Below are 23,876 nucleotides of genomic sequence, written 5' to 3' on the forward strand. Positions count from 1 at the left end.
ATTTTTCTGACTCTGCGGTAACCATCAATGCAGTGTTCTCAGCCATCAAAAAGCCAGTAACTTTACTGTGAATTCTCTCTGAGGTGGAGAAATTCTCACTGTTAAAGTTCTTACTTAAGCTCAGCTGTAGATGGCAAGTCATAAGACTGTCATTTCACCTTCTTAAAAAGGATGGCTTACTTGTTTCCTCACATTTGAGCTATTATGGATTTCCCAACCACTCCTCTATAAATCTTCAGTAAAGTCTACATTCTTCACGTGCTCATACAAAATGAGGAGAAAAAAAAAGATTAAGACCTTATAAAGACGACAGAAAAAAAATTTAAGTGAATTCGAGTTGGCTAACTCTCTTTATTTGGGTTTTATTTTTTAAAAAATCACACACACACACACACCAAAAAAAAAAAAATCTGAGAGTTAACAATCATGAAAGCTGCCAGGAGCAGCATGTCCACACACTGAATCAGTTGGCAATGGTTCTCCTGCTTAGGCTGTTGCCAGCATCAGCCAAAATCCACGAGACAGCAAGCACTGGGAGACTTTCACCATGTTTCTACACATGCTGCCCCTCAGTCACCTTGACCTGCTGCACAGGCAGTGAAATATAACCCAAAAAGGTCACAATGCTGAGAGATTCTAGGAAGCCTGTGGAAAGGCAAAACGTTTTCCAATTCTAAACGCACTGTTCTGCTAGTCCCCGACCATCTAGGCTAAATGCAATAAGGCAGTCTCATTAAAAACTCCGTAAAAGGAAATGGATGCCTGTCCTACTAACTGAGCAGAAGTCTCTATGAATCCCAGAGGTGAAGTCAAATCAGACAGAATGAGCTGTGGCTATACCCGAGGCACAGATCCTGCCACAAATTTACTGAGTCTGACCCCAAGCGAGTCAGTGCTCCTTGATGCTTCCATTTCCTACACTGTTAAAAGGACCAGATGCCCTCTCAAGGTCCCCTCTAACAGCTCTGTCACCCTCTAGGCACTAGTAACTCGCCTTTGCTGAAGGAAGGGGAAGCCCTTTTAAGAAAAGACTTCCTTCCTTTCTCCCACCTTGCTAGGAATAGAGCCTTTAGATCCTAAGACAACAGAAAAGAAGCAAATGGCTACAGCCCACACACTCAAAGCTACAAAGACTGGGTACAAAGAGAACTGAAAGAAAACATGCCCACTGTGTAGAGCCAAACCTCCGGATTCCCCTCAGACTCCATTTAATTAGACACTGGAGCATCTGGTTATTTAGAGCTATTTTAAAATCGAATTCAAACATGAACATGTTATAGAAGGTTCCACTTTTAATTCATGAGTACACAAGGTGAGCAACATTTAATTTGCAAACCAAAACTTTAAAAAAAGAGCATTTCAATCATAAGCTTAAAAAAAAAAAAAAAAACTTCAAAGAAATGAGAATCTGGAATACAGTAATCTAATGTGAGGGAAAGTTCCTCCTCCTCCTTTGGTAAATATCCCAGCTCGTATTTTCACTGTAAGTGTAAGGCATTTGGTAGCATAAAACTAGCCAGTGGTCCACTTAGCAGCAAGAAGAGGGTCTGCCCACCTGGGTAAGAGCAACGAGAGAAGCAAGAGGGGCAGATCGAGTGGGGGTCAGTATGTCAGTGACCCCTTCTTTCTAAATGCTATGGTGATGCACAGCGTACTTCCTCAGGAAGAAAGACATGCAGAGGGCAGGCCCAAAAGACACCTTCAAGTTTAAAATTGAAAGAGAAGCAGTGTCTCCCAGGAGCCAATGTGATATTTAAAACATGTGCAGGGGAAATGGGTGGCAGCCAGAGGTCTTCTGGCCACCTGGAAAAATCTGAACCACAAATGAGCTCTGTGCCAAAGATGGACTCAACCATGAGATTTAATTGGCCAAAATGATTAGAGAAACCATTGAAGACAGGGCCTAGGAGTCACAGAAAGAGACCTCCAAGGAGGTAGAAGCAATGAACACAAGATTAGTACAAAGCAGACACCCAAGAGAAAAGCCTGAAGGTTTGGACAGAGAAAAGCATTTTCTATTCAATTTAGTGAAAATTTTTTGGGGAAAAAAAGACTATTCCAGCACCACAATACAGCATGCCCCTAATGCAGAATCTGACACTTGAATGCAGTTTCTATTTCATAGTATGCTTTAATTAATATTGTTTGTGTGAATGAATATAAAAATCAAAAGTGGGTTCCAGAACATGCTGAGGCCCCAGAAGACTTGAAGTGATTACACCTACATCTCTTTGTTGTTTGAAGCCCTTAGTTCCTAAAAATTTGCAGAATGAAAAAGATAATAGCAGCGATAAGAAAAAGCTGAAGCCCCCAAACAATATCAGGTAAGGGATTCAGATCAGACCTGTGCCTACAAAACATTTTTCACACTTCAGTGAATTCTCACATTTATTTTAATCAACAGTTGCAGGCTTTTTATAAAAGTTCAACAACATTGTTGAAATTAGGAATAAAGTGGGAGAGAAGTTTTACACTTGACCAATGGAAAGAAAATCCATTGATGCCTGGCTTGGTGGTGCACACCTATAATCCCAACAACTCCGGAGGCAGAAGTATCACAAGTCTAAGGCCAGCATCAGCAACTTAGTGAGACCCTATCTCAAAAAATAAAAAGGGTTGGGGATGTTTCTCAGCCATAGAGAACCCGCAAAAAAGAAAAAGAAAATCCTTCACTATGCCCTTGTAGCTAGGTTTGCAGACCTCACCAGCCACCCAAGAGAATCAGAGAAAAAGAGAAATGATTCAAGGGAAAAGAAGCAGGCTTGAGCAGCCAAGACACCATCTCCTTCCTCCCCACTTGTTGTAAACAATTCCTCACAGCACAACACTTCACTTACCTATCTCACGTTTTCTTTCATTGGTTGTACAATCATGGAAAAATTCTGTCATCAAACTTTCCAATGCCCTGAGGGAGGCTTCTTCAGATGCCTGACGAAAGAATTTGAAAAAACATCAATAAACTATATCTTCAGTTCTACTGTTCTCATTTCCTTCCAGGTCACACTCAATAGCAAGAGCAATTTACTTCCTCAAAACATTTGGGTTCAACATTCTTCAAATATGTGGTATAAGCCAGAAAAATTAAAGGGAATTTCCCAGCTGGCTTGAAACACAAGTTTTTGTATCCTCTAGAAATTCATGCTACTGTGTAATTTTTAATTATTTATGTTAAAGAAAAGGGAACAAATAAGTCAATTCCGGAATGATATTGAAAAAAATTAACAGTTCCTGGCTCTGCCTGAATAGGCAGATTGAAGAGATTCAGGGAGACTTGGAGACTCTCCTTCCACAATATACTTGCTCCATGTCTGAATCATCACCTATTTTGATTCACAGGAATTGTTTTGCACTGCCTCATGGATCCCTGGGGTTGCTAAAGATGCTTCAGGAGTCATGCATACAGACAGCTCTCAATCTTGCATGAGCAGCCATCAGAGAGCAGGTGCATGCAGCTCAGAGCCAAGCTGAGCAGAGACCACACCTCCAAACCACAGACCCACAGAGAACCAGACTCCCAGAACTCCCCAGGCTGAGAAAGGAGAAGGTACCGAGGCCCCCAGTGCTTATCCTCTCCCTCTTCCATATGGAGTCCCCAAAACCCACTTCCTTTTCACTGATAAGTAGGAGAACAAACAGCTGTTGCAGCAATAAACTTGAGTCAAAACTTCACACACCTGTTTGCAAAAACGTGAGCACTCCCAGACCAGGATCCTTGTTGCCCTTAACCTACCCCTGAGGGGAACAAGAGCCTAAGGCATTACTGATTTTTTAATTATGTCTTAATTCCTTTCTTCATATCCCTTCCTCCCCCAGAGCCCCTCTATTAACCCCAGAGTGAGAGCTGACTATAAAAACTGCATTTTAAAACAACAGGCCCACATTCAAATGTGTTCCATGTCAAACTGTATTAGAAAGGCCTCCAACTAGTAGCTTACTTTAGTGTTGACTGAGGACTTAGGCCATCACCAGCACTTCCAGGATGAGTACCAATTAAGAAACTAACCCAGGCTTGCACAAGCACATCCACAATCAACCAGTACATACAAGTTCACGACCTAGAGCATGGGCCATGTTTAAGCAGTGCCAGGCACAGCTGTCCCCCTCAGACTATACACAGTGAGATGGCTACACAATGACAATTGAACTCCAACCTGCTGAGTACTGAATTATCGCAGAGTTCCAGCACCTGTGAGTTTGAGGAACTTTATAGTTATGATAAAAATTAATTCCCTACTTCTCTTTCAAACCTCTATATCAATTTAAATAAAAAATATACTTTGCTTGCGTGTCCAAACTACATGTCCAGGTACCAGGCGGTGAGCCTGCTGTAATCCCAGTCACCCTGGATGAGAGTCCTGAAGAACCAACTCTGTCTCCATCCTAGTCCTATCTATTCCACATTCCCTGTCCCAATCCAAACAGCTAAGGAAAATGAAAAGACAAAAGCACACATAAGGGGGCTGGGGTGGAGAGGTAGAGTGTCTACCGAGAATGCCTGAGGCCCAGGGTTCCATCCCAGTACTGCCAAAAAAAAAATAAGTACATGTAAGGATTACAGATGGTTACAGAGAAAAGGAAACGCCAGAACCTAATCCAGCAGCATCACCAGGTATTTCCCAGCAGGAGCCGTGGGCTAATACCTGCCTCACAGGGTGTTATGAGGATCAAATGAGGTGATCCACATAAAACTGCTACATAAACTGTAAGGAATTATCTTAACTAGTCGTTATAGCTGCTCTCAGTTTCACTTGGTCCTAGATTCAAAATGAAACAGACCAAGGCAAGACCAATGCAGAGCAGAGGAGGTCGGGCCTAGCAGAGACTCATGGGGCTTCATCCCAAACTTATTTATGGGGATTTTTCAATCAGATTTCAAAATGAAACTATTTAAATTTAGAGGGGGTTAAAAATAAAAAAAATAAAAAAGGAGGCTGAGACCTTGCCAAAGTTATACAATCAGAGCCAAGGACAAAAACAAGGAAAAAAGGATATGTTCAAGACCTGCGAACAGCTGAAGGATCCTGCAGAATGCCCTCCCGCCCTTGGCAAGAAGGCCACTGGAACCTCTGCCAGCTGTTTCAATCAAGTGGTGAAGCCAGAATCCAGACTATGTGGGTTAAGGAATTAATGGCAAGTGAGGAACTGGTAACACTCCATAAATCACTGTACTTTCAAGTTGTGAAAGGGACAAAGAATCTAAAACAAAATCAAGTGACACTGTGTGGTAGAAGAAAAGACTTCAATTCCCAAAGCCTATTCACTTTATCTTCTACACTACACTAATTCGTTTATGAAGAACATTCATGATCCAATTTTATCTGACTGCTTCCCATCATGGGCTAGGGATTTATGCCTCCTGTCTTGACAAAATAAAGATAGATTAGTTTAAAATTCAGTGAGGGGGCTAGGGATGTAGCTCAGGGGTACAGTGCTTGTCTAGCAGGCATAAAGCCCCAAGTTCAATTCCCACCATACAAAACAATAAAACTAAGTGAGATACATTCACATGCAAAAAAAAAAAAAAAAAAAAAAAGTCAAATCATAGATACAAAATGTGAAAAGTAAAGCAATAAAGTTTTTATAGTATCTCCATGATTCAGGGGCAGGAAAAATTTTTTCTTTTCCCAAGGATAGAGCATGAAACAAAGGAACAGATTGATAAATTGGAATAATCATCAGATGGCACAGTATAGAGTTCAGAGAGAGCCACAAAATGGAAAAGGATATTTGCAATATAGTAAGTGACAGAGAACCTATATCAGTTTGTAAAGTAACTCATACAAATCAATATGAAAAACACAAAGTTTTTTTTGGACAGACAAATAGGTACTTAAGAAAGAAGATAATCAAAAGACCTATGAGGGGGCTGGGATTGTGGCTCAGCGGTGGAAGGCTCGCCTAGCACATGTGAGGGGCTGGGTTCGATCTTCAGCACCACATAAAAATAAACAAATAAAGGTACGGTGTTCAACTACACCTAAAAAACAAATTTAAAAAAAGACCTATTAATTAATTAACCTCATTAATTATCAGGGAACTACAAGAAAAAACTAGCTAGTGCCACACGTCTAGTATACTGGTTAAAATTAAAAAGACTGATAATAACAAGTGCTGATGAGAATGCCAGGCACCTGGAACATGCATGCACACCACTGGTGGAAGCGTAAACTGTACAATCGCTGTGGAAAACTGATAGTTAATCATATGCGTATCTTATAGCCCTGCAATTCTACTCCTTGATAATAACGAACAGAAATCTGTGCTTGGATAAGAAAAAAAAGGTACACACATGTTCAGCACCATTACACCAATACCCAAAAGAATCCAACTGTATATCACTAGTAAAATGGATAAACTTTTTTATTTATACAGAAGAATATACATAAATGAATGACTCAATTGCAACATGCAAAAATCTCACATATACAACTTAAAGAGTAACCAAAACACACCCTTCCATTATTGATTTTATATTAAAAAGAAGCAAAAAACTATGGTGTTATTATCAGAACAGTGGTGACTTTTGGAGAAGGACTTCAGAATTCTAGTAATATTCTATCTCTTGATCTAAGTGTTAATTATTAATTATACAAGGCTCATTGTTTTGCCTTATATTTCTACACTTCTCTGTATGTACTATACTTCAATATTTAAAACAATGTTATACTTATTTTTAAAATTTAGATTGTCATATTTAGACTGAGTTTAAAACTGTCTTCCTTCCACTAGCACAACTATTCAAAGCAACTTGGGGACTACATGCAGATAAGACTCCTGGTACCGTCACCTGTTTACGTTCTGCGCCACCAGAGAAGCAATAGAAGATATTAGCACCCCCTCTGCCTATGCATCCCAGAGGACTACATGGCTCACTTACCTCAATAGCAAATGGCATACATACTTACATCCCTGGCCCCGAGGATGAGGTAAGTTTGGCTCAAAATATACTCCTGGACAGCTAAGACAAACTCAAAGTTTTCTGTTCCAGAAACAGTTAAAACCTGCAAAGCTGATAAGCTTTCAACAGCCTGCCTTGATTTTTATCTGCTCCTTTTATTGCTGTTCATGGGTCAGCAGTTCAGAGACCTGTGCGACTGGCTCATTTATTAAGAGACTACTAAGTCATCCAAGACTCAAAATCAACTCATAAAAGAAAACTTGAGAAAAGGGAAAAGGTCACTTAATTTGGAATATTCTTGGATTCTTCTCCATATTCTCTATGCCCACAACAAATGCCATCAGGCCTGATGACTCTTCACACTATTTCTTAAATCTGTATCTTCTTTCTCGTCCCTATTTCTACCAAGCCCTACTTACCTCCTGCCTAGATTACTGCACTTTCTTTTACCTGGTCACATTGATACCAGCTTTTCCAATTCCAATCCAATTGTACTTCACTACCAGACGAATTCTCCCATATATGACGTCCTACCCCAACTATTCTAAACTAGCTTGGTCCCTGACTTCAAAGAACTGGAGCTTGCCTGAGAGGGGAAAGCAGAACCTATAAGTGAAAAACAGAATGTGATGGTTAGCATCCTATAGTAGAGCCACACGGTTCACAGCCTCAGAGCCCAGAGTGCACACTAACTGAGGGAAAGCTCCACAGGGGTGGCAGCTACCTTAAGTCTTGAAGAATGCAGAGTTTACTAAGAGGGGAGTGTGCCTGGCTCCACATCACTCCCCATAGGAAACCATCACTCCATCTGAACTCACTGGTCTCAGAAGTAAATGTCTAATCCCATCCTGTACCTGCTCATAGGTCTGCAATTCATAGTTCGACCTTCATGAAATTTATGACAAAGATTACAGCATGGACCCGTTCATTCTTTGTCTTATAATCAATATCACACTTATTAAAAAATATTTTTTAGATGTTGATGAACCTATGTTTTATTCGTTTATTTATATGTGGAGCTGAAAATCAAACCCAGTGCCTCACACATGCTAGGCAAGCGCTCCACCAAGAGTCACAACCCCAGCCCCAAGTACCATAGACTTTTGCCCATGCTACTCTTCTTTGGTCATTTTCAATGACAAAACACTAAAGAAAGCAGCCTCAGAGGACAAGTTCCTAGAGCTCCAACCCAAATGCACCTCAATGTTGGCCTATTTTCTTAATTTGTCACTTTTTCCTTTTGTGCACATTTGGGAATAATAAAAGCACTGGGTTCTTCTGAGGATTAAATAATCTCCATATAGTGGCTAGCACTGTTACTGCCTCATAGATGCTACATTTCTCTATCTAATCACAACATAGCTGTCTGCAAAGAGAATGCATAATATCCTTGTATTTTCTACAACATCCAGCGAAGACTGGTCTCAAATGGATCAGATTCAGGAGAGTAAAAGGAACAAGAAGACTGCTAGTATGGTTTTCAGCATCTAAGGAATATCTGTAATTCCTCCATATTTAAGATGCATGTGATTATCTATTTAATTAACCCCTAGCCAGGCACAGTGGTACCTGTACTCTCAGCTGCTCAGGAGGCTGAGATAGGAAGATTACCAGTTCCAGGCCTGCCTCAGCAACTTAGCATAGCTCTAAGTAACTTATTGAGACCCTGTCTTAAAATAAAAAAAATAAAATAAAATAGAAAGGCTGAAGATTAATTCAATGGTAAAGTGACCCTAGATTCAATCCTTAGAAACTTAAAAAAAAAAAAAAAAAAAAATTCCGGGTTGGGGTTGGGCTTGTAGCTCAGCGGTAGAGCACTTGCCTGGCATGTGTGAGGCACTGGGTTTGATCCTCAGCACCACATAAAAATAAATAACTAAAGATATTGTGTCTATATACAAAAAAAAAAAATTCCCCATTAAGGGCTCTGATCATAATGACCTTTGCTCACAGTCAATCTGTTCTGAAAAGTAAGAAATAGCTAAAATTTTTCTTAAAAGACACTAAGCTGAAGGTAGATAATAATGATATTTTTGTCTGTTAAGATAAAGATAAGACACCTAGAAGACAGTTTTCTCAAACTCTGAATAAACCTCTACAGCACAACTATATTAAAAAAAAATACCTTTCTTGGAAGGAGGAGGCAGTACTGGTGAAGAACCCAGGCCCCACACACAGGTAAGGCCCCCTCCCTGCCTTTCCTTTCTTTGAGCCAGAGTCTTGCCATGTTGCCCAGGCTGGTCTCAAACTTGAAAGATCTTCCTGCCAAAGACTCCCAAGTTGCTGGGATTACAGGCATGCAAAAAGTTTTTCTTTCTGCTACCTTTTCCAGGAGCTACATCTTGTATATCCTACTACAAAGTGCATTATACAGGTGTCCTGTATTCAGGTTCATGGCCTCCTTGATACCAAACCTCAACAAAATGGGGACTAGCATCCCAGAGTCCCATTCAAACAAGATCCTCAAACATATGCCCATCCTGTGGTATGCCTAGAACAAGTTTATTTCTCTATTTGCTTGTATATAAAGAATGCTTCTGAGAAAACGGATTCTATGCTAGCTGCTAGCCAAGGTATAAAAGCATGCAAAACCTACCTGGTGTGTTACAACAGATGCCATTAGCAAAGAAATTTGATCTCTTGTAAACTCTCCCTGAAAGCTAACAGAATTATCATAGAAGTTTAAACTCTCTAATGAGCACGCTCATTCTTCCCTAAGCCTTTCACCACCACAAAGAACACAGGGGAAAATCTCTTTGGCCTATTGTAGGCCTGCAGATAAATGAGATGAGATACTAAACTCAAAGTAACCCACGTGGTAATCAATGTGAGTGTTGTCTACCTAACCTCCTCCTGAAGTCATGCTGCTCAAAAAGCTAGAAAATAGCAAAGGACAGGAAGGAAACCCCCGCTGGGAGAGCACAGTTCAGAACAAGGTTTCTTCTCCCATCTCCCGCTTCCCCATCACTGCTCTTTTGTGTCTCAGCCTGCAGGTACTTTCCTTTAAAAACACAAACTAAACACAGGCCCAGAAGCAGGAATCTCACTATACTTCTCCATAAGCAAATGGGTGAGGCCAGCTGACCCTTCTGAAGTCCAGCAGTCAGAAGTGGCAGTGCTGAAACCTGAGGTCCTAAACGACTCCCTCAAAGACTCAGGTTGTGAGGAGAGCATTCCCACACAAGCCCACCCACGCGGTGTGGCAGTCTTTTGCCCTAGCCTGTCTGTGACAGAGGAGTGAGGGCTGGTGAAACAGAGGATACTGAGGTACTAATATGCACTGATGGTATTAACTCTAAAAATTTAGGCACAGGGTTTGCAGGGAAAATATCTTCTGACACCATAGATACTGCACAGTATCTTTATGTAGAGACTTAATATTTATTACACTTGGGCTGCATCCAAACATAATTTTAGCCATTAAAGGGCACTTTTCTGCTTGAGACTAAAACTCCCATAAAGCTGATCAATGGTAGAACATTCCTCCAGTATTTCTTGGGTTTGTACAAACTGCCAAGTCAGATTCTGTCTCCTTCAAGAACAAAAGGGATTTGATTATTTCTGAGGACCATGAGTGAGATGCTGGGTGACTGCCAGGCATCTGAGCTAGCAAGTTCAACTGGTCCCACTTTGAGAGTGATAAGGTGGAGGCATCTATTCGTCCCCATGGGGACCAATCAGAAGAAACATCTTTGCAGACAGAGGACAGTATATTTTATGCTGGGAAAACTTATCCCTGTACTACTGAATGCATAAGAACAAGGGTCACCAAGCAGCTACCAAGTACAGGTACACCAGTTTCAAAAATTTTAAACAAATCTAAAAACCAAAGGGTCTTGACAAATAAATGCAACATCTGATCCTTGACTGGCCCCTGTACTGAAAAGGGGAAACAATTCTATGAAGGACAAAATTACGCCAACTGACAAAAGTGGACTACAGATGGTAGATATACGTACTGAAGCAATAAGTTGATTTGTAAGTATAAATGACGTTATAAAAAAGTATCCTTACTATAAAACAAAGGAAACAAGACAAAATGTTAACAGTGAATGAGGGGTGTTTCTGTTTGTTTGATTTAGTTTGGGGCTTTTTGTAGTGCTAGGGATGGAACCCAGGGTCTTAAACCACTGAACCATTCCCCAACTCTAAAAGATTTTTTAAAATTTCATCAATTGAGCCAGGCGCAGTGGCACAGATCTGTAATCCCAGTGGCTTGGGGGCTGAAGCAGGAAGATCACAAGTTCAAAGCCAGCCTCAGCAACTTAGAGTGCAATAAAATATTTTTTTTAAAGCGGGGGGGGGGGGGGGGGGGGGGCGCGCGGGCACGGGCGCTGGGGCTGGGTGCGGTAGTAATCCCTCCCAGTGGCTCAGGAGGTTGAGAGAGGAGGATTGCGAGTTCAAATCTAGCGTCGGCAAAATCAAGGCACTAAGCAAATCAGGGAGACCCTGTCTCTAAATAAAATACAAAATAGGGCTAGGGATGTATCTCAGTGGTTGAGTGCCCTGAGTTCAATCCCTGGTACCAAAAGAAAAGGAGTGGAGGTTGGGGATGTGCTCAGTGGTTAAGCGCCCCTAGTACCCCCCCCAAAAAAAAATCTATTGGACTGCCATCTTCCACCTTACTCCTTCCTCACTACTACTCCAAGCTGGCTTTGCAAACAGTAAAGAGGGTAATAAAGTGATAAAAGCAGAGAGTATTCTTGTTGTCTCTCAGATTCTAAGCGTATTTTCATCCACTGTTTTTGAGAAGAATGCTATATAGACTAGACATTTAAAAATTTTGCATCTAGTAGTTGGGCAACAACCATATTCATAGGGAGCTAAAATACATATATTTTATATACTTATTTTACATTCCAGACAGCTTTAATTAGACAGCCAAAAAAAGTAAATGATAAAAATATTTATTCTACAGGAACATAATGAGTATTACAGCAGAGAACAGGCTCTCTCTTCACCATCCCATCTGCTTCTCTTTCCCAGGTACATATCCCAGGAGGATAAGTGTTTGTATGCCTAGTCAATTAAATTCCAAAGACCTATACTGAGTACATTAACACAGGCATGCTACCAAGAAATTCTAAAACAGGATCAGAGAATCTTGTGACAAAAATAAACCTCAAAGAACAACAAGTCGAACCTGCGTTACCAGTAAGGAAAATAAGTCTCAGGCCAGAGTATCTTGCCTAAAGTCTCCTGTTATTGGTCAAGTCAAGCATGGAGGCCAGCAAAGCTCCTTCCAGTGATGGTTCCCCATCCCTTGAACAAAGAGAGGGGTTTTAAAGATAACAAGTGAGCTGGCATCGGATGAAATCAGGTGATGACGAGTATGATGCTGCTAGACCACTATAAAATCATGCTGCAAATCTAAAATCATGATCAACACTACTCCTCATGTGTATATAATTTCATTGCAGTTGCTGTTACCACCTATCCTAAGTCTCCTTTGTCAAATGCATATCACCTCATGCTAAATTATTATCAAACAGATCTAGCATTTGAAATAACAATTAAAATATATTTAATGTCGGACGAAACCTCCAGACTGTTTAACAGACTGTTGGGAACTGGGGGAGCAGAATCACTTTCTTTCTCCCCTCCAGGATCTATCAAGAAACCAAGTGCAGATCAAAATTGAATGTCCCTATTACTGACAAAGCCACAATGCCTCCTCCTTACCACTCTGAACTGGTTTTACCACCTCACCCCATACCCCTTGGCCAGGCAAAAATACAGCTGGTTCTGGCCACAACAGGGAGGACAGGCTTCTCTTAAGGGATACGCAGGTGAGACATTTCAAGCAGGTGAGACAGTTCAAGCCCGAAACTAAGCAGTGTTCTGATGCAGTGACTTTACACCTGGCAGATGTAAGCCAACATGTCACACTGTCCCCAGTGCACCAATCATTCCTGTAGAAAGGAAGAAACAAAGAGGATGGAGACAGGGCAGAGGAGAATTGCTCCAATCCTGCTCCCACCTGGGGTACAAACAACCCGCCCCTAAATGTAAACCAAAGCAAGAATGAGGGAACCTAAAAAGGGTGCCCACCACATGAGCAAGGAGAAAACTTACAGGAACAGTGCACCTCCAAGAGAGGAACACAGTCCGGCATGACAGGCAGAGAAAGGACCAGGCTAGAGCCAGTCCTGCCTGACTCCACTGAGGACAGCCTGTATAAAACTTAAGGCAAACCCTGAAAGCTCCTGGAGCACCCTGGGCATTAAATGTGATCAGGTGTGTACACTGTGTGTGGTTTTAAAGCACTGTAAGAGCCATCTCTCATAACACGTTTCCTTGCACAAACTTCACGTATGCACTTGCTTTTAAGAAGTCAAAGTCCACTAGACAGTCACCAACCTTTCTCTCTGAATATGCCTAACACGACCCTACTATTTCAATTTTTAATTGCTGTTCAGCCACATTTGCGAAGGCTCTCAAAGGCTCATAACCAATGGCCAAGCTGTATCACATGCAAGAGATAGGAGCCCACAGGAGCGGCTGCTGAGGGCATTACATTCTACCGGAAGTGTGAGGGTGCTGCACAAGCAGAGATCTGTCTAATAGGAAGTGACTCTTCCTGGCCAGGGGATGATACTCCTCCCATCACCACAGATGATCACTAGCCAAAAAGTGAGAAGTCTGCTTAGCAACTCTCGAACCAGGAACTCATGTGCTCTGGGTTCCACACAGTACTACTAATCAATGCAATTTTGCTCATTAAAACTATGATTTTAAAAATAGCTATAATGTATACAATATAGAAAACTATTGCAAACAAAAATAAAAAATGGGCCGGGAACACAGCCCAGTGGGAGAGTGCTTCCCTAGCATACTCAGGGCCTGGGTTCAATCCCCAGCACCATCACCAAAAAAAATTTATATATATATATATATATATATATATATATATATATATATATATATATATATATATACACACACACACATATCACCAAAATACACCAAAAGAAAAAAAATTGTAATAAAAAAAGAAAATTATATTGCAATGCTGGGCTGTTCCTTCCCCATCCCACTTGTGATTCCCAAACGGCTATGGCAGCTGAAAAGCAGATGGTGACTTTTTTTAGGGGTGGTGGAGGTACACAGGAGGAAGAAAACAAGTACTTACTTCACTGTGTCCTGTTACCCTGTCAAAAACCTTGGCCCTGCTAGCATTCTAGATAATGGAAAGATAGCCCTACACACAGTTTTCTGATTTGTAAATTCTCCAATTCCCAGCAGGACAAGTACAATTAGCTTGGGAGAGAGGCATGCATCATCTTTTCCACAGTTCTCAAACAATCCTGCTAGAATATGGGGGAAAGGAGAAGTAAAAATAAAGTTGTGTTTTTTTTTTTAAGTAAAAATTGTTATTTTAAAATAAGGATTAAACCCTAACACCCTATACAGTAATGACATGATAAGCAAACTACTTAACCACTCTGAGCCTTAAGTTTCTTATTTGCAAAAATGAACTTACAACAGCACACATCCCTTCACCAGGTAGTTGTGAGAACTAAATGACACCCTAACCATAAACAAAACTGCATCACTACCTTCACTACACATATCATGGGTGACTCAATGAGCTTTTAAAAAAGAAACCAAATAAACAAAAATCCCACATAATAAACCAACCAAATGCTCAGAAAGTTCCAACAATACCAAATGCCTTCACTTTCATTTTTATATGGATTATATAAAAATGTGCTGCAAACAAAGTATGAGACAAAGACACCACATGCCCTGCGGGCCTCCATTTCTGCTCGAGACAGGAAGGGTTTGGGGACAGATTCATAATTCCAGCAGCAAAAGCTGCATTTTTGTTTGTTTTTTAAAGAAATGTATTGCCCAGAGTTCCACCATATAAAACAGACTCAGAGACTCTGCTTAATTACTATGACCCCAAAATGCCTGTACTCCCAAGCCCAGCACCTGTGACATCTCTGAGAAACCCTATGGGCCTACAGAGCACAGAAACCCTTGCTCTTGGGTTCAATCCCCAGCAAAAAAAAAAAAAAAAAGAAAGAAAGAAAGAAAAGAAAAAATAATCCCTTAGCTAACACCACCTGTGAGCTAAAGCCCTTGCAGATTCATGATTCAGGTTCTATCAAGTCTAGCTAATAAACAGTCACTGAAATACTGATTTGTAAATTCTCAAGTACCTTTCAATTGCAAGCTCCATACCACCAACACCGAGGGTCTTTGCCACCTGATCACCAGGGGTGATGGAGTCACTCCACCTTCTGGCCCTAATGTATGACAGACAATTTACTGTCCCCACGCTCCCTACCCAGACCCCCTATCCATCCTCTGCTCCAGCCAGACCCAAAGCCTCACTTTTCCCTCCACATTACAGGTCCATGCCATTTTCTCTTTAGAATGCCTTTCACTCCTTGGCAAAGTCACCACCAAAGTCCAGAATAAGCATAACCATGACTACTGCAATTCCCACAGGAGCTGCTACCCCTGGGCTTATCACATTACAATGAATACAATAAGCTAAAATGAACTCAGGTGTGCAAATCTCAGTGCCACCTCAATTCTTGGAATACAGCATCAGATCCCACCCACAGGTGGGGGCTCTGCCTCACATCACTTCTGGTGCCAGTCACCAAGACCCAGCACAGCTGTTCTAACTGTGCTTCTAAAAAGTCATAAATCCACATTTCCACAACCCCTTCCTTGAGTTCAATTCCTTTCCTAAAGTAGCTCACAGAATTCAGGGAAATGCTTACATTTACCAGCTTATTAAAACTGATCCTACAGAGAACACAGATGAAGAGATGCATAGGTGGATGCAGGGAGGGCAGAAGGCACTCCCTCCCCTGGTGCAACACCCTCCAGGAACTTCCATGTGACATTGTCCAGAACCTCCCCAAACCTGGTCCTTTGGGACTTTTATGACGGCTTCCTCACATAAGCATTACTGATTCATCACTAGCCATCTTCAGCCCTCTCCCTTCCAAGAGGCAGAGGGGTGGAACTCCAAGTCCCAATTCTCTAATCCTGCTTTTGTTTTTCCTATGACCAGTCCCCATCCTGAAGGTCCCTAGAGGCTAGCAGCCATCAGTTAATTCAATGACATACAAAAGGACATCACTCTGGAGATTCTAAGGATCTTAGGAAGTGAAGACCAAATATTTCATAACATCATGCAGGCTCTGATCCTTGGCCTTGCGGATTCACATCTTCCGGCCCCCACCACCACCCCTAAGGGCTCAGGCCCTGGGGAATGATTAACACACTGATCAAAACAAGACGCTGACTTATCAGCCAGAACCTGAATGTAATACCTAAGTGATAACTGTTTCAACATAAATACATCAAGCACTCCCATTCCAACAGCTGTCAGATCAAATTCTAAAGGGCTCAGTCCCAGTTTTGGAAAAAATCCTACATGAAGGATAAAAACCACTCACCTAAATAAAAACACAGAACTTCTCTCCCCAGGGGTCCCAGTGAAAATATCCAATACGAGAAACTGATGCTCTGGAGCCTTGTCTGTTCTCCTTGACATCCAATAGAACTCTTGTTTTTAGGCAAAATTCATACATTTCCTAAGGTCCTCTGTATTAGATGCTGTCATAAACTTACTCATTTCTAGGCTGCCTATTTTTTAGACAGAGGGAAACACCTTATCTGCAAGTTCTCCAAATCACATTCCAAATCAAGAGTAATGTCTAGAAGTTTCCTGCATATTCCCATCCAGGAAATGTGCTGTCATTTCATTGGCTTTCACTCTCTAGGCACGATAAATTTTCCCCCTTTTCCTTATTTTAGGTTCCATCCTTCCCTAGAGCCCTTTGTCCACTGACAATAGCTGTAAACTATTTCTTCCTAATGGCTGGAGCATGGGGCATCCTGACCAATTTAAACTTTTTTTTTTTTTTGGCGATGTGTTGCCCAGACCAGGATCCCAGCAAGTGGCTGGGATTATAGACACATGTCACCACACCCAGCTCATTCGTCTTCACCTTTTTCTATGCTTTAAAATATACTGATGTAGTTACCCAGCTACTCAGGGGGCTGGAGCAGGAGGATCACTAGAGCCCAGGAGTTTTGAGGCAAGCCTGGCCAATATAGAGAGACTACCATCTCAAAAAAGAAAAGATACTGAAGGGCCATGTACTACATGATTTCATTCATATGAAAAGTCCAGAATAAGAATAACCATAGACACAGAAAGTAGACTTGTGATTGCCGGGGGTTGGGGAGAGAAATGGGAAGTGACAAGGTTTCCTTCAGAGTAACGAAAGAACACAACATGATAAATGTACTTAATAGAGCTGATTTTTATATGCTGCACATAGTACTAGGGATGGAACCCAAGACCCTGCACATGCTGGGCAAGTGATCTACCTCTGAGCTACATCCCCAGACCTGTTGCTGAATTTTGTACTGTATAGAATAGCAAGTTTGGGGGCTAGAGTTGTAGCTCAGTAGTAGAGTGCTTGCCTACCATGTGTGAGGCAATGTGTTCGATCCTCAGAACCACATAAAAATAAGTAAGGGTGTTGTGTCCATCCACAGTTAAAAAAAAATAGCAACAATTTTCTTAAGATTACCAATGCTAATGAGGATAATTATGTACAACTGGTGGGAAGAATAAACTGGTGCAACCTTTCTGTTTTACCATGTGATGAAGTGCCTTAAAAATGTTCATGCTGGGGATATAGCTCAGTTGGTAGAGTGCTTGCCTCAGATGCATAAGGCCCTGGGTTCAATCTCTTGATACCCTTGGGCTTTTCTGGGAACCTATTCTGAAGCAATTTTCTATAATACAGAAAAAGCTTTTTGCAAAGACTTTAATCACATTTTACCGTGGCCAAAAAAAAAAAAAAAAAAAAAAAATTGAACAAACTAACTGCTTAAGAATCCATGCAATGTAATATTATATAATCATCACAAATATTTATACAGCATTTAATGATTAAAAAAAAAAAAAAAAACTTTTAGCCAGGCGCAATGGTGCACGCCTGTAATCCCAGCAGTTTGGGAGGCTGAGGCAGGAGGATTGCTAGTTCAAAGCCAGTCTCACCAAAAAGCGAGGTGCTAAGCAACTCAGTGAGACCCTGTCTCTAAGTAAAATACAAAGTAGGGCTGGGGATACGGCTCAGTGAGTGCCCCCAATTTCAATCCCTGGTAACAAAACAAAAAACACTTCTGCTATAATGTTAAGTAAAAAAAGAAGAAAGTGCATTGACAGTATGACCTCAACCATATGTAAAGAGAAAAAAGCTAGAAGGGAGCAAACCAAACCAAAATGTTATTAATAGTTGAATCAGATGGTGCTATCAAATATTTTTAAGAAGGCTGCAGTCATAGCTCAGTGGTAGAGTGCTTGCCTAGCATGTGTGAGGCACTGGGTCACTGGGTTTAATTCTCAGCACCACATAAAATAAAATAAAAGTATTGTGTTTATCTACATCAAAAAAAGTTCCACTCCACTCAAGAGTGCCTTAGGTATAAGTGATGAGTGAAGTAGAACATCTTTTGGTATTTTATTTCAAAAAGTAATTCCTGAAGTTCAATTTCACCCTTCACATTAATAATTTTAATAATGTTAACCAAAAGTGGGGAACAGGGCCTACCCAACTCTTGAGTATTGCAAAAATGTTATCTAGAAGGGCACAGTGGCGCATGCCTGTAATCCCAGAGGCTCAGGAAGCTGAAACAGAAGGGTCCAAGTTCAAATGCAGCCTCAGCTAAGGTGAGGTGCTAAGCACTCAGTGAGACCCTATCTCTAAATAAAATACAAAACAGGGCTGAGGGTGTGGCTCAGTGGTTGAGTGCCCCTGAGTTCAATCCCCAACACCAGAAACTAAAAAAAAAGTTATCTATCCTACAAACTTAAAAAGTAAGTTAACAGAAACACAGTAACATTCAGTATTAATTCATTAACACAGGCACACCACTGGTGTTCCAGGGCAAATTGATTAAAAAAAAAAAAATTATCTACTCTGAGAGATCCTGAAGTTACTGAACTTGCAGATTTCTTCCAGCAGCAGGGAAGAAGTCAAGCTGGTCCTCACTAAGGTAGAAATTACTATATTCCACATGTCATCCTTCAGAAAACAATGAAGAAAGGTCTCTAAAATACTTGGGAAAAGAATGCACTACCTATAAGTATTATGCCCAGCAAGGTTACCATTTATGGGTAAGGATAATACATAGGCATTTTAAAATATGAAATAATTCCAGGAAAAATAACAATTATAAACTCTTTTGAAAAAGGATTATCAGCTAATAAATGACAGAAAAGATCAAGAGAACACTCCATCCCAGATGGTAGAACAATGTCTACAAAATCAGAGAGAAAGAGTAAATCCCGAGAATGTTATACCTAGCCAAAATGTTCTTCAAAATACAAACACACATGACCAAATAGGGCACTCCGTACAAAAATTGACAATAAAATCCAGCAATAGGGAAATAAACTACAGAATGAGGGAAAAAAAAAAACATAAAAAGAACCAGTGGGAAATACTGAATCCTTGAAAACATGTAACACTAAAGTGAGGAAATTATGATAATAAAATAGAATAAAAATGCTCTAAAACATTACAAAGTAAATTAACAATCAAAAGGGAGGAAGAGGGGAAGTGGAAAGAGTACAAATTTTCTTATTTTTGCTGTTACAAAGTTCACCAATACTGATTACAACTCGGACATAATATTTTGATAAAAAATGATGCCATCTTCCTAATGTTTTTTATAGTCTTCTTCCTTAACCAACGAGGATTTATGCAGCACTAATAATTGAGACAACGACTTACTTGAAATGTGTTACTTCCTTTCAGTTTCACTTTTTTCTTTTTCTGCTATAAATTCAAGTGAAATGGACAGCAGCCGAGAGCATTATGGTCAGTGAACAAAGTCAATCTCAAAAGGTTACATACTGGGGCTGGGGTTGTGGCTCAGCGGTGGAGCGCTCGCCTAGCACGTGTGAGGTGCTGGGCTCGATCCCCAGCACCACATAAAAATAAAAGGTATTGTGTCCAATTACAACTAAAAGAAAAAGTTTTAAAAAGGTTACATACTGCTGATTACATTTATATAACATTCTCAAAATAACATTGACAAAATCCTAGAGATGAGTAGTTGCTGGCGGGGCGGGTACGAAGACAAAGAGGTGGTACTCATGAGGAGTTCTGTGATGAGAGAATTCTGTACCTTACCTGGGGTGGTGATTACACGAATCAACACATGGAATAAACTGCACAGAAACATATACATACAAATAAATGCAGGTCTAAAACTGGTAAAAAACTCAATCAGGCCTGTAGTCTAGTCAATAATTGACACATACCAATGCCTATTTCCTGGTTTTGATATTGCACAAAGGTACATAAAATGCCACCATCGGGGGATCTGGGTGAAGGGTACACAGAACTCCATAGTTTTACAACTTCCTGTGATCATATAATTATTTCAAAATAAGTGACAGTAATTTAGTTTTTATTTTTTAAAAATATCCTGATCAAAAAGCATCAGTACATTCACTTTCTTAACAAAAGTACTTACGCTAAGTATCCGCCCCCCCATCCATCTACACATATATAGCTACAGATAAATTTTCAGAAAATTATGGGATATTTATATAATATTAAAAAAAACAGTGATTTCCTTTTTTCCCTTTTGTCATGGCTTTGTACTTTGGTATTTTAGAGTTTTGGGGTTTTTTTTGGTTTGTCATTTTATTGGTTTTTTGTTTTTGTTTTGTGATACATGAACTAAATCCAGGGGGCGTTACACTAAGCTGGGTTTTACCCCAGCCCTTTTTATTTTTTATATTGAGTCAGGAACTCACCAAGCTGTCAAAGCTGGAAACTTGCCATCCTCCTGCCTCAGCCTCCAGAGTAACTGGGATTACAAAGTGTGTGTCACTGAAGCCAAAATTTTCCAGGGCTGGGGAGGGATGTGGCTCAAGCAGTAACGCGCTCACCTGGCATGCGTGGGGCACTGGGTTCAATCCTCAGCACCACATAAAAATAAAATAAAGATATTGTGTCCACCAAAAACGAAAAAAAAATATTAAAAAATTCTCCTTCTCTAAGAAAAAATAAGTAAATAAAAATGAAGATGTTGTTTCCACCAAAAACTAAAAAAATAAATATTAAAAAAATTCTCTCTCTCTCTCAAAAAAAAAAAAATTTCAGCCAGGCACACAGTGGTGCAGGCTTGCTAAACTAAACAAAATCAAAGATAATATGTCTTAAAGTAGGAGCTAGAAATCCCAGCTACTTGGAAGTCTGAGGCAGGAATTTAAGGTCAACCTGCGCAACTTAGTAAGACCCTGTCTCAAAATAAAATAATAGAGATGTGGGGCTGGGATCGTGGCTCAGCGGTAGAGTGCTCGCCTAGCACGGGCAGGTCACAGGTTCGATCCTCAGCACCACATAAAAATAAAGGCATTGTGTTGTGTCCATCTACACCTAAAAAATAAATATTTTTTTAAGATAATAATTAAAAAAAAATAAAAATAAAAGACTACAGATGTATGTAGCTCAGAGGTAGAGTGCTTGCCTGCAGAAGTGAGGCCCTGGGCTCAATCCCCAGTATTGGAAAAATGGTCAGACAGACACACGGATACACACACAAAAATTTTTTTTTAATGTAGTTATTCCTCTTAAAAAAAAAAAAAAAGGAAACACTTTCCAGGTCTAATTACTGGCTGAGAAAACAATGATGGCCTTTCTTTTCCACCTAACCTTTTGAGAGAGTCCTAGACCAGAGACAGTTTTTATTATGACCGTAATATAAAATGACAGAAAGCTGCTGTGATATAAGTGAGCCTACTGCATAGACTAAGCTTAATGGGCTTATCTGAACTGAAACTCAAGGAAAGTAACTTTCCCCTGTCAATTCCATTATTCCAGCTACCACTGTGCCCTCAACAGTCCACTTTCTCTATTCTATCACATTATAGGACATGCAGAGATAGCTATTTATTAGCCAATGCTGACCATCTGAACCCTTCTACTATGAGGCAAATTTTTTCAGGTATTAAGTTTAACCGGCTAGATGCACTGTTTTTCATGGGATAATATAAGTAGATAGGCTATATTTCAAGTAAATACGTCTATGTATATATGCATAGGGTTAAAAAGAAATCTAATGATCTACGAAAAAAACACATGTTTGAGGGTTGGAACCTTGGGTCTGAAACCTAGCTATGTAATTCACTATGTAAATTTTTTAAGCCTCTTTTTTTTTAATCTTTATTTTGTTTATTTATTTTTTTATGTGGTGCTGAGGATCGAACCCAGGATCTCACACGTGAGAGGCAAGTGCTCTACCGCTGAGCCACAACCCCAGCCCTCACTATGTAAATTTTTGACAAGCAACTTAACATTACCCTCCCCTGAGCCTCAGTGTCCATATCTTCCTCAAGTGTAAAATGGGAACATAATAACCACCTTGCAGGGTGGCTATGGGAGAGTCAATAGGTGGAGTACAAGTTTGCAGCAGGGCCCCCAAGCAATGGCTAGCACAGAATGTAATTATGAACTACCCATTTTTTTGTTCCTCTAAATTCCTTCCCGTTGGCCTCTTCCACCTCCCTCAATTCTCTGCTTTGTGGCTTTCCTAGGTATCTACAACCAACTGCCTCACCTCACCTGACCCCACCCCCAGCTCTTGGGGCTTCTGAGCACACCATCTACACAGCAAGTACCCTAACCACTGCCCTTGCTCACTGGCTGGATTCTGGTTAAACAGGGTGGTAACTACATTCATACTGTTTCAATTTTACCAGTCTCTCCAAGTACTGCTACTTTCATCATTTCTAATCTCAAGGGCCACCTTGACCTCCTTGGATTTATTTTCACTCCTGACTCAACCAAATAAATGCCTGTTGAATTCTTACTAGGCACTGGAGAGGCAGAGAGGAGGAAGACTCACCTGATATGGACTCTTATTAAAGAGAACCAGACTTGGGTTGGGATGGAGAGGAGAGAGCATAAAGGAGGCACAGGTTTCATATTATGCTCTTCAATCTTCTGAACATCACTACAAGAATGTAGTCCTGTAATTCTTATGTAATAAAAACAAATAAATAAAATAATAAAAGCCAAAAAAATAAAAGATAATGTATGTTAAACTAGGAGCTAGAAAGCTTCAAAGACATGCATATGATGACCATGAACATGATGGATGAGTCTCCCTCAAGAAAAGGACAAGCAGAGAAACAGCAGCAAGAGTAAAGGCAGAGAAGCACAGGAGTGTGCTGGATGTTCTGGAATGACAAGAAGTTTGTTGTAGCTGGAGAACAAGGTACAATTTGGGAAATCTTTAAAAGGTATTCCAAGGGCTGGGGATATAGCTCAGTTGGTAGAGTGCTTGCCTCACATGCACAAGGCCCTGGGTTCAATCCCCAGCACCACCAAACAAACAAACAAAAAAGATATTCCAAATTAATCACTTTAAGTATTTAATAAGTCATCCTCTTCCCTACTGCGGCCTTAAAGTCAATCTGTCTGTGAAAACCCAGAGCCTGTGTGCTTCCACTATTCTGCCCTAATGGAAACCTGCTCTCTGACAGCAATGGGGACCCTCTGCTGTGAACGACCGGGGTCAAGTGGCAGGCTCCCATCTGAGCTCTATGAAGTAGCTCTGACAGAGGCACAGAGATGGACTGATGAAGGGAGAACCTGGAAGGCACAGCCCAGCCAAGACAGCAACAATCAAAGCAAAAGACAACGAAGTCCCACCCAAGTGGAGGAAATGAAGGGAAAACCAGTCAGGGCATAGTATCTTACAGTAACATCATCAAGAGGTCTGGGAGTGGAGGCTAAAGGAGAGGAGGAAGTTAAAGATGACTCAAGGTCTATGACTAGTCTGGTAGATAAGGTCATTAAAAGAACTAGGGCATGGGAGGAGGACTAACCGGAAGAGAAATGATAGGTTTCAAATAATTCAATGCACACTTAAGTGGATATCCAAGCCTGAAGAGGAGGGTTTCACTCTTACA

The 23,876-nt window shown here is 40.6% G+C and overlaps 1 protein-coding gene and 1 non-coding gene across 3 annotated transcripts in view; one reads left to right on the forward strand and one right to left on the reverse strand.

Moving 5' to 3' along the window:
- Positions 1–23,876, reverse strand: part of Xpo6 (exportin 6) — a 102,634-nt gene that overhangs the window by 70,699 nt on the left and 8,059 nt on the right. For both annotated transcript variants that reach the window (XM_076840896.2, XM_076840893.2), the window contains exon 2: positions 2,838–2,928. In XM_076840896.2, the coding sequence (XP_076697011.1) occupies positions 2,838–2,928 (91 nt within the window). The remainder of the gene's footprint in view (positions 1–2,837; positions 2,929–23,876) is intronic.
- On the forward strand, positions 23,219–23,291 carry Trnav-cac (transfer RNA valine (anticodon CAC)). The gene has a single exon. It is a non-coding gene; the product is annotated as a tRNA-Val (tRNA).

This window comes from Callospermophilus lateralis, chromosome 19, assembly GCF_048772815.1.
Source record: "Callospermophilus lateralis isolate mCalLat2 chromosome 19, mCalLat2.hap1, whole genome shotgun sequence".
NCBI classification, from domain to species: domain Eukaryota; kingdom Metazoa; phylum Chordata; class Mammalia; order Rodentia; family Sciuridae; genus Callospermophilus; species Callospermophilus lateralis.